Source organism: Hemibagrus wyckioides, linkage group LG20, assembly GCF_019097595.1.
Source record: "Hemibagrus wyckioides isolate EC202008001 linkage group LG20, SWU_Hwy_1.0, whole genome shotgun sequence".
Lineage (NCBI taxonomy): Eukaryota > Metazoa > Chordata > Actinopteri > Siluriformes > Bagridae > Hemibagrus > Hemibagrus wyckioides.
The window spans coordinates 13,669,495-13,681,460 of record NC_080729.1 but is presented as its reverse complement, the minus strand read 5'-3'; the positions used below and the strand labels follow the sequence as shown (position 1 = coordinate 13,681,460).

Sequence of the window (11,966 nt, the reverse complement as noted above, 5' to 3'; positions counted from 1 at the left end):
AATACTTACACATTTATGTTATTTTAATTAAAATTAAATAATTGGAAAAATGTATATGAATATAAGTGTATAAGAAATCTATATGGCACAGGTTTATTTAATGTAATTGTTTAATAATTATTTAATAATTTTAATAAGATGAAGCGGCAGCAGAACGTTCACTCCAGCGTATGTGAAGCGATACTGACCCTCACCTCTAGGTGGGGATACGGAGCACCGATCTGACTGTACGGGCTCTGTTCTGTACTGTTTATCACAGAAGAAGATGCTAGGTAGAAACGGTGCTAGATTAAACATAGATGCAAAATCGATAAGTTACCTGAATCTAGTATCTAACATTATATCAACAAAAAAGTTAAAATATCATTACAAAGAAAGAAAATAGCTAAAATGGCGAACGAGGAGGCGCTGAAGTCTCTCATGTTTACGTTGAGCTACATGCTAATGAAACGGCGCAGGGACATGAACAACGCAGAGACCCAGAGACGGCGTGAAGTTCAGCGGAGAGTCAGACACAGACAATATTTCCTGCAGAGACAGAGGAGGATGATGATGGTAATATCTTCATCTTTCAGTTTTAATTCTTCATTAACCTGAGCTAAGAAGAGTAACGTTTTACCTTCTTGCATATTTAAAGTCTTTGGGTATTACATATCCTGTGCATTGCTATCTGTGTTAAAGGGAACAGGTGTCGGCCAAAGGAAAAAGAATAACAAGATCTATTTTAGTTTGTATTCCTGTTCAACAGTTTCCTCTATTTCCAGATGCTGATAGCTCAAGGCACACGCCCCATCACTGTGGCACGAACACGCGCTTGGTCCAACACGCCAAGCACTGATTGGTGGGAGCGAGTGGCCCTAACAGAGTTCCAGCCCTCTGATTGGTTGGAGCGCTTCCGTATGAGCAAGGAGACCTTCTTTCACCTCTGCAACAAGCTGAAGCCCTGGCTGGCACGACAGGACACGTGTCTACGCCCCGCTCTGCCCCTTGAGAAGCGCGTGGCCTTGGTGCTGTGGCGGCTGGCATCAAACGTCGAGTACCGCACGATCGGGGAGCTGTTCGGAGTGGGACGCTCGACTGTCTGCAAGTGCGTACGTGAGGTGTGCCATGCAATTGGAGCCACGCTGCGCCCACTGTACCTCCGTGAGCCAAGTGAACAGGAGCTGGAAGATGCCGTACGCCTGTTTAGCACTCGCTGGGGCTTTCCGCACTGTGTTGGCGCCGTCAGCAGCCTCCATGTACCTATTATTGCTCCAGCCACTGACGCTGATAGCTACTGGAACAGCCGTGGTTGGCATTCAGTTATTACCCAAGGTGCAGTTAATGGCCTCGGGCAGTTCTGGGATGTGTGTGCAGGCTTCCCAGGTGGCTCAGATCCTGCATCCATTCTGCAAAACTCTTCTCTTTGGACTCTGGGGTGTGAGGGCAGGCTGTTGCCCCAGTCTTTACCTCGAAACTTTATGGGCAAGCAGTTGGGGTCTGTAGTTTTGGGGGATGCTGGGTATCCTCTTCAGACGTGGTTACTGAAAGCCTACGACAGGTCAGACAATCTCACGGCTGGGCAACGTGCCTTCAACCGGCGCCTTGAGAGAGCGCATGCCATCGTGGACGAGGCGTTCCTGAGACTCAGGGCACGCTGGCAGTGCCTTTTAAAGAGGAACGATTGCCACGTAGATGGAGTGCCAGCCATGATCGTGGCATGCTGCGTTTTACACAATATGTGCGAGGTGCATGGTGATGAGTTGGCAGAGGAGTGGTTGGAGGCAGCGAGGCGGGAGGAGAGCCCCATGCCCACTCACATGGCGCCCGTCTTGGATGACGATCCAGCCGGGGAGGACGTGCGAGAACTCTACTGCCAATATTTCCTACAGCAGGAGCATCAGCAGAACCAGCAAGAGCAACAGGACTGAAACGGTCGAATTCCACTGTATTGTGAATGCTGGAGATTTACAGCATTTAGCAGATGCACTTATTCAGAAGGACTTAAAGAAGTGTGTTGGTGCAACAGGGTGAACTTGTTGAGGTTGAACACCATATGTTGTTGTTGTTGTTGTTGTTGTTTTCCTTCATTTTTAGAATTTGCCATACTGTGAATATTTTGTATTGCAGGAGAGTTACAGACTGACTAGAGCAACAGGACTGAAGAGATATCCATCATGTTTAGACCAGGTTTAAATTTGTGATTAAGAATTGGAAACAGCACAGTTTTTTATTCCAAATTTTACAAATTTAATACATAGCCTGATGTGGTGTTGTTCATAGCATTTCTCTTATTTTTCATCATATAAAACAAGCCATGATGATAGGAACTAATCTGATCTAATAAAGCATATTAACAGATATATTTCTTTTTAAATGTATATGTGTTTTAAATGCACAAAATAATCACACTCTCCATTGTCACCCAAATGAGGATGGGTTCCCTTTTGAGTCTGGTTCCTCTCAAGGTTTCTTCCTCATACCATCTAAGGGAGTTTTTCCTTGCCACAGGCTTGCTCACTTGGGATAACATCTAGGACTATTTGTCTGTTTATATGTTTGTTGTTTTCTTATGTTGTTTCTTATGCAAAGCTGCTTTGAGACAATGCTGTTTGTTAAAAGCACTATACAAATAAAATTGAATTGAATTGAATTTTTATAGGTCACAAGGAAAAGTAGCATTTTGCTCACGTTCCGTTTGTGTGTCAAAAATCTCAGTCCATTTTTGTGCTGGATGTATTGTGGCAGCTGTGCTTATGGGGATTTATAGATTAATGTGGAATAATAACGGCTCTAAGGTACAGGTGACAATGTCAATATCATTTATATTTTGTGGGTTTGAATAAAGAAATGTACTTCAAATTGCAAATGATGATTTGTTTCTAATTATGCTGTCAAGCTTTCATGCTTGGCTATTGAAGCTTTTTGATTTAAAGCTATTATGACTGTTAGGAGGATTAATTTGCTGCACATAATAAAGCATTAAAGGCTGCAGAGAGAGAGAGAGAGACTAAAACCCACTCACATGCACACACACTCACACTCATTATACTGATCTCCACATGCAGCATGCCAAAGTGATTCATCTCATCACGATCTTCATCGTCTCTGCCAACACCTTAGTGACTGTGATCATCTGGACCTTCCTCTTTCCCGAGTTCTACCTCAAATATGCATTGAAGGATCAGAATAAGGTTGTAGTTTTTCCTGCGTAGGAATCAACAGCCTATTTTCTTTCTCTTGAAGATACACTATATTGCCAAAAGTTTTGGGACACCCCTCCACATCAGTGAATTCAGGTGTATAATATCAAGCACCTAGGCATGCAGACTGCTTCTACAAACATTTGTGAAAGGATGAGTTGTGGTTGCCCAGAGGATGGTACTTGCCTGTCTGCATTGTTCCAAGTGTAAAGTTTGGTGGAATTATGGTGTTGGGTTGTTTTTCAGTGGTTGGACTTCGCCCCTTAGACCCAGTGAAAGGAACTCTTAATGATTAATCCTTCCTGTTCCAACATGACTGCGCACCAGTGCACAAAGCAAAATCCATAAAGATATGGATGAGCGAGTTTGGTGTGGAGGAACTTGAGTCCTGACCTCAACCTGATAGAACACTTTTGGGATGAATTAGAGTGGAGACGGAGCCAGACCTTCTCGTCCAACGTCAGTGCCTGACCTCACAAACGCACTTCTAATTGAATGGCCAAAAATTCCCATAAACACACTCCTAAACCTTGTGGAAAGCCTTCCTAGAAGAGTTGAGGCTGTCATAGCTGCAAAGGGTGGACCAACTCCATATTAAACCATACAGATTAAGAATGGGATGCCATTAAAGTTCATGTGCATGTAAAGACAGGTGTCCCAAAACTTTTGGCAATATAGTGTATTAAGCACAATGCAGAAACTTTACCACAAAGTTGCCATGAAGATATCCGTATCAGTTACAGCTTTAACACAGATATTAATCCTTCCAAAAACGTTAAAGAAACGTTTCCTTATAGAAAGCTCCACTCTTAACCTACAAGTCCTGCGAATATGTTTTTAATTTAGAAATGATAAAGTGTTAGAATGTGTGCATTTATATAAAACTCTCACTTGAATTACAGCCGCCATTGCTGTCAGAGCTGCCATCATGGAAAACTAATTAATAACTTCTGATCAATCAGATTCAAGATTCATTTATACCACTACACACTATAAGCACTTCTAACATTCAAGAAATGCATGAGTGGCATGATAAGACATCAGCTACTCAGAATTGCTCTTGAAGGTGTAAAAATGATAGCGTTATGAAACAGATTACTTTTCTAGCAGCTTATGACGTTGAACCCTTGCAGCCAGGATTATCACATGACAGACTAAAGAGTCCAAACAAATTCATCAGACATTACTGGACTGCTCATGAAGACCTGTTCGAATCTTTTCTGGGGCTCCTGTTCACGGCAGACATGTTGCATCCAGCCATGATCGGGGTCTTAGTGTTTAACATTGTGTTAATCGTCATGGAGTGGACTTATATCATAAGCGAGATCATGAGAGTGGATGATGACTGAAAAACAAGATGGCTCCACAAGAGCAGTAGAATTAGATTGGATAGGTTAGATAACTTTACAGAGGACCATACAAGCATTTGTTCAACACTTCTACGTAATTGGAAATGTAGCTAAGATGTTGTATGAAGGTAAGGACATAAACTTTCCTCGAAATTTGTCTAGAATGTTTGTCTTCGGATATAATAAATTTGAACGTATCTTTCAATACTTTCTTCTGATCTTCTATAAGTTCCTCATCCAATCTTCAGCTGTGTAATATTTTATATCTCTTCAATTGATACCCATTTATACTTTTTTCTTTCTTCCATATCCTTCTACACTTTATCCAGAACTAAATTTGAGATTTGAAGACTTCATAGCTGCATTAAGAGCATCTAAAATCTATATAAAAAGGTGTTTCCAATAGGATAAAGGGTGAGGTTCCATGTAGAGGGTTATCCCAAAATCTCCATTGTGGAATTTAACACTTGTAACTATAAACGTTAAAGTAATTGTCTTTATAAACCATCCTCTGTATGATTGACATTTCTTTGTAAACCCACACAGAGTTGTCTTTGCATACTTCGGCAACCAGTAGCGTTGGGTGTGATGTGTTTGCCATGTTTCCTGTTAGTCCATTGCTTCTTGGTCCAGCCGTAATAATGATTTCATATGCTCTTTTTTTGTCAAAGGCATTCTTAATGGCAATCTGGAAAAAGATTGGTGTTTAAAGTGTCCTTTAATTGTGTTTAAAGTGTCCATTTCCCCTGTGTGAGAGTGTTGGGACACTGTATCATATCATACAGGAGATACAAAAACAAGATAATCCCAATTCCCTGTGTTTTTGCTTAGTTTTTGGATAGTGAGGGCTCAAGGAAGTTCTCATATCCACGTTTACACTTTGGTTGTGAAAGAACTGAGCCCCAAGTAACGCTTCTCACACCTAGCACAGTATGAAAACCACGACCAAAATGAAAACACAGTGTACTTTGAGAATGCCAGACCTCCGGCGCTTGATTCTGTTGCTATCACCCTGCTGTGTTCTGTATGTGCTGGTCATGATCATACTGGTACTGGCCACCTATACCATAATAAGCCGTCTCATTTACTCAATCTAGTGCAGGACCCGACAGACCGCTCAGTGTCATGCGTTCTCATCACACGATGCCTCACTTTGCCTCACATGCTTTACTCTGTGTCTCAGTCGTTGTGTATTAATAAGATAAATCTGTGTATCATGTGTCCTGACCTTGGAGACATTTTTATGTCTAATGTTTTTGACACCATCATGATTTCGTTTTTTTCTTTTTTAGACCTTTGGTCCTAAAGCTTAAGTGGTGGATGTAGATGGACACGTGAGAGACGACTAGTGATGATGATGATGATGATGATGAAGCAGAAGAAAGCAGACTCCAGAGAGGTTCCATATCTACAAAACCAATTCTGTGAAATTCTCCTAATCATGGAATATCACTTACAGCATTTATAGCACTAGGAGTCTTTCCTTTTCGATGATTTGAACACATTTTACAGGTTTTACATTTTAAAGGTGCAATAAGTGGCAATTTTGCATTTGACATATTCTCTGACCTTGTATGATTAGACTTAAGCAGAGATTTGTTCTCTGTACAACATGCATATATCCACAATATACATTTAGATAAATATGCAATGTCTTTCTTACTGCACAATTTATATTTAATTTTCTTCTCTAACTGCTGCTCCAAAAAGGAAAAGGAAGATATTTTTTATTCTAGTCTATCATCCCGAGCAGATAATCGGTTCAATGTGATAGAGCACATTTCATTCAAACAACGCTCCAAAACTCAGTTTTATGATACTGTTCTGTGACGATTTCTTCCAATAAGAATTCAAATAATGTTTACAGACTCTATTCTTCTCTAGACCATGTATGAGTGTAATAATTTGTAGCACTCTACAGAGCAAATGTTTAAATGTATGTAATAAAGGTTCACGTCTGTGTGAAAATGAACATCTATGTAACAGATGCTTGATTAGGTTCCTCAGTAAACAAATACTCTGACTCATCATGTTGTGTCTGAATTACCTCTTTATCCACTACTAATGCCTTGAACAGCTATACGGCTTATAGTTTTACAGTCAGGGTCAGGTGCGGTAGCCAGTGGTAATTAAAGCTTGATGAATAGCGCTTGTATGTGAAAATGTATGAAAATGGCATTATCAGGTCAAATTTGAGAGATTGCACACTGTTATTTTTTTTTGTATGGTTGCTTTGCTAACTTGGTGTTTAAAGTAAGGTTTGTTTCCTCACAATGTATTGTGAGAAATGTTTGTGCTTTTCATTCTCGACATATAAACTATATTGCCAAAGGTTTTGGGACACCCCTCCAACTCATTAAATTCAGGTGTTGTTTTTCAGGGGTTGGGCTCGGCCCCTTAGTTCCAGTGAAAGGAACTCTTAATGCTTCAGCTTCATACCAAGATATTTTGGACAATTTCATGCTCTCAACCTTTTGGGAACAGTTTGAGGAAGATCCCTTCCTGTTCCAACATGACTGGTCACCAGTGCACAAAGCAAGGTCCATAAAGATATGGATGAGCGAGTTTGGTGTGGAGGAACTGGACAGAGTCCTGACCTCAACCTGATAGAACACCTTTGGGATGAATTAGAGCAGAGACTGAGAGCCAGACCTTCTCATCCAAAATCAGTGCCTGACCTCACAAATTCGCTTCTAGAGGAATGGTCAAAAAATTCCCATATACACACTCGTAAACCTTGTGGAAAACCTTCCCAGAAGAGTTGTTATAGCTGCAAAGGGCAGGCCAACTCCATATTATATTCATGTGCATGTAAAGTCTATCACCATAGTTTTCACAAATAGTACTAGCTGGCAAGCTAACATGACAAGTTTTCTGACAGGTTTCTACTTGGATTTGTTACATTCGAAAATGTTCCTTATCTTTTCTTCTAATATTAGCTAGCTTACTAGAATGAAGCAAATGAAAAGGATTTTAAGTCATTCGTAAATGTTCATAACATTTTATAGCTAGTGCAAACGTCGAGCAAATGAGAGAATTTCTTCTGGTAATTGTCATAAATGTTATTACATATTTTTATTTATTACATAAAACATTATTTGACCTGATAGGATTTTCATTTGAAATAGACTGCTAATGCTAGCTGCTATCTTATAGGAATAAGCTAATCCTGGCAGGTAAATATAACTCTTTTAAGTCATATACTCAAATGTCAATCTTTTACTGCTAGGTCTAGCTGAATAGCTAACATTATCTAACCTGGCAGGATCTTCATTTGGAGTTGATTACTAATACTAGCAATCTTATGATAATAAGATAACCCTGGTAGATTATGGTATTCATGTCAATAACCTTTACTGCTAGTGCTAGCAGGATAGCAAGCATTTAATAACCTGACAGGATTTCTATTTGGATTTGAAGTATTCATAAATGCTAACTGTATCCCCTATTGCTAATAGTAAAACGTTCACTAGAATAAGATAATCTGAGTGAGTAATAAAATGATTTTTAAGTCATATACATATATATAAATATTAACCACTTCCCTGACTTATTCTAGACAGCTAACATGTGCTAACCTGACAGGATTTCTGAGAGGATTGTCAGTCTTACATATGCTCATAATCTTCACAGGTTATGCTAGTCTGCTGGCTAATATTAGATAAGCTCCATTTATAGCTTTGGAATATCACATCTCCCTTTTAAAATAAGTTGACATACAAACAAACAAACAAGCAAACTTTTGCTCTTATCCTGGTTTCAGCAGCATTTGCTACGATATTAATGATATGAGGTAGATAAATATTTTACGCTTATAAATGTGACCTGTTGAAGCTGTTAACACAAATAATATCAATAATAAAATATCAGGAACACACTTATTGTATCGGTTCTGTTGGCTAGGCATTTCAGATTATAATCTGTGAGTCTAAGGTGCTAATCCATATCGGATGAAGGATAATACCTTTGACCTTGTGAGTCTTAAGCAATTTCAACACTGGACATGGTACAGTATAGGCAGTGTGTGTATACGCACTGAGCCGTATCAGGATCTTTAATTTATATTAAATTCTGCACTAAAATAAAAACTAAAGAAAGCTAATGAAGAAGAGACGATGCTTATTGTGCGGTTTATCCTAGAAGGATGGCATCATAAGTGGATTGTATTTCATTCATGAGGTATGTACTATACTACAGTTCCAGTTCTGGTCTGTACGTTGGTTATATAAAACAAATATTCCTAAGTAGGCATCTAATACCTGCTTAATCTTAATTTATATGCAAAATATAGCAAAAAATGTCATATATTGGCAGAACACTACATCAATGCTGTGAAGGAACGGTGGTCAGTTGATGTCCACAGCCTCGTTCATCACCATGGCAGGTCCTCTTGAACCTTCAGATCTCAAACCTCCAACTGAGGATGATGTGCTTTTTACAAACTACATCCCACCAGCTCGAGATGCCATCCATATGCCCATTCATGTGCTTTATATGGTTCTGGCCACCATTATCATAGTCATGACCCTGTACGCCATCATCGGTCACCTCATCAAAGATCTGCTCCATGATTTCGCAGGTTTGTTTTTGTACTTGTATTCATTGTGCTTTCATTTACACATTCTTAAAAATATTGGTGCCAAAAGAATGGGTCTTTCACCTAATGCCATAGGTTTGCTAATGATCCTCTTAGTTAATGCTGTTAAACATTTCTGTTTAAGGATTTTTGATAATTCAGTGTACCGGGGCAACAAAAATCATGCAGTGTCTGAAAATCATGGATCTAATTATTGTTTAAGGTAAATAAATAAGAGTCTTCAGTGGCAATGGACTCAAGAATTATTATTTCGGGCATCTTAAAGAGGATATAATTATCAGTATCTAATTAATGTATTTAAGTATTTGTTTCTGTATTTAAACCCAGATGGGTGTGGATTAAACCACGAACACTAGTATAATGCCTCTGAAAACACTGGTGGTAGTAATGCCAATACTGTTATCATGGCATAAAGGATATTATAAATGCAATAAGCCTAACCCTAGGCTTCATATCTGTGCTTTCACTCGCCCTCGGATGAAACTAAATACCTCCCTCTTGTGTGACTATTTTGTTGTGCTCTGCAAGATCCCAGTCTCAGTCTTTAGTCTCAACCAGATGCCCTGTGAACCTGACTAGTGCCTACTATTTGTATCTGTATTTGTTTTAGAATACATTATTTGATGTATTTATATTTTTTCACATAAATGTAGTGTATATACACCGATCAGGCATAACATTATGAGCACTGAGAGTTGAAGTGAATAATCTCCTCATCATGGCACCTGTTAGTGGGTGGGATATATTAAGCAGCAAGTGAACATTTTGTCCTCAAAGTTGATGTGTTAGAAGCAGGAAAAATGGGCAAGCGTAAGGATTTGAGCGAGTTTGACAAGGGCCAAATTGTGATGGCTAGACCACTGGATCAGAGCATCTCCAAAACTGCAGCTCTTGTGGGGTGTTCCCTGTCTGCAGTGGTCAGTATCTATCAAAAGTGTTCCAGGGAAGGAACAGTGGTGAACCGGTGACAGGGTCATGGACGGCCAAGGCTCATTGTTGCACGTGGGGAGTGAAGGCTGGCCCGAGTGATCCGATCCAACAGAGGAGCTGCTGTTGCTGAAGTTAATGCTGGTTCTGATAGAAAGGTGTCAGAATACACAGTGCATGATGGGTCATAGTTGTTTTGGCAGCAAAAGGGTGACCAACACAATATTAGGCAGGTGGTCATAATGTTATGCGTTGTTGTTGTATATGCAGGTAACATTTATTCATGTTTGACTGGTTTGTAACTAGGGTTTGCATTGAAACTGGCAATAACTACATCTTCTGTTGTATTTGTATTTGTTCTGTTGGATCTAACCCAGGATAAACTGTGTACTGAGGATGAAATATATATCATGAACACTTTCACTGTTATTGCTAATCATTGTAGATGAATCTTTTTGAAGTTGACACAAAATAATTCTGGTTATAAACAGACTATTCTTACTCTATTCTTACTCAAATTATCACACAGAGTTTCAGTATTAATCTCCATCAATGACACGTAATAATCAGCCACCTGTCTCTTCCATCAGACTGGTTGCTTGGCAAGCAGCCGGAGGAGGTGGAGATAAACTTTTTAGAGGCGAGGGATAAATTCATGGCGGACTGGTGCCCGGAAACAACCCCCGAGCTGGAGGAGCTGGCTAGAGCTGAGCAGATCAAAGTGGTCATGGAGAGCAGCAACCACACTCCAGCTATCTGGGTCATTTCGGATGTAAGCGAAACACGTCCTCCACGCGCTGGACCACGTGTGGCATTTCATAAAAACACATGAGCTATGTTTTGTCTACTTTCTTGCACTTGTGTACAAATGCACAGTACTATGCATGCAAGAAATGCAAAGATGCAAAGATTTTTTTGTCTGGAAAGTGGTGTATTAAGTATATGTTGCTTTCTTTACTGGCATGCACACATTTCTGTGACATATAATTATTGTTCGCAAAGTAATGTTTGAAAATATAAAATGTTTTTGTACTGACTCTGTAATACTGTATGTATCACATAAAATAAATATCTCTATTATAGTGAGCTATGCACAGTACTGGATGTATAGTCCTATACATTATTTGATGTATTCATATTTTTTTCACATAAATGAAGTGTATATACACTGATCAGGGATAACATTATGAGCACTGAGAGGTGAAGTGAACAACACTGATTATCTCCTCATCATGGTACCTGTTAGTGGGTGGGATATATTAGGCAGCAAGGGAAAGTTTTGTCCTCAAAGTTGATGTGTTAGAAGCAGGAAAAATGGGCAAGTGTAAGGATTTGAGGAAGACTTGTGATGGCTAGACCACTGGATCAGAGCATCTCCAAAACTGCAGCTCTTGTGGGGTGTTCCCGGTCTGCAGTGGTCAGTATCTATCAAAAGTGGTCCAAGGAAGGAACAGTGGTGAACCGGCGACAGGGTAATGGGTGGCCAAGGCTCACTGATGCACATGGGGAGCGAAGGCTGGCCCGTGTGATCTGATCCAATAGACGAGCTACTGTTGCTCAAATTGCTGAAGAACACAATATTAGGTAGGTAATGTTATGCCTGATCTGTGTATGTTCTACATAATTTCTTTACTTTCTTAAGTAAACGGTTTATCTGTATAAACAACAGCAAAGGTATTACTTTAATGTGCAATAAAGCAATGGTATATCTGATATGCATTGTTCACATCTACACTATGTATCACATAGAGCAATATGTTCTTACTTGGCATTAATGCTAACCTTTATATAACATCCTGAACAACAGATACAGTTTACCGGGTATGTTTGTGTGTGTGTTTTTTTGTCCTGCAGTCGTTTCACATTGTTATGTATTTGCACTTTATGAGGTCTTGAGCACTGTTACATGTT

At 39.6% G+C, this 11,966-nt stretch overlaps 1 protein-coding gene across 1 annotated transcript; it reads left to right on the top strand.

The window, feature by feature from the left end:
- The first annotated feature begins 337 nt into the window (after positions 1–337).
- On the top strand, positions 338–2,835 carry LOC131370562 (uncharacterized). The gene is made up of 2 exons (XM_058417910.1): positions 338–555; positions 765–2,835. The coding sequence occupies exons 1-2, from the start codon at positions 391–393 to the stop codon at positions 1,908–1,910; spliced, it is 1,311 nt and encodes a 436-aa protein (XP_058273893.1). The 5' UTR covers positions 338–390; the 3' UTR covers positions 1,911–2,835.
- The last annotated feature ends 9,131 nt before the right edge of the window (positions 2,836–11,966 follow it).

What these genes read in the sequence shown, in the direction of transcription:
- LOC131370562 (XM_058417910.1), top strand. Translation starts at nt 391, where the DNA reads ATGGCGAACGAGGAGGCGCTGAAGTCTCTCATGTTTACGTTGAGCTAC. An exon ending in GACAGAGGAGGATGATGATG is followed by an intron (nt 556 to 764) that starts GTAATATCTTCA and finishes CTCTATTTCCAG; the next exon opens with ATGCTGATAGCTCAAGGCAC.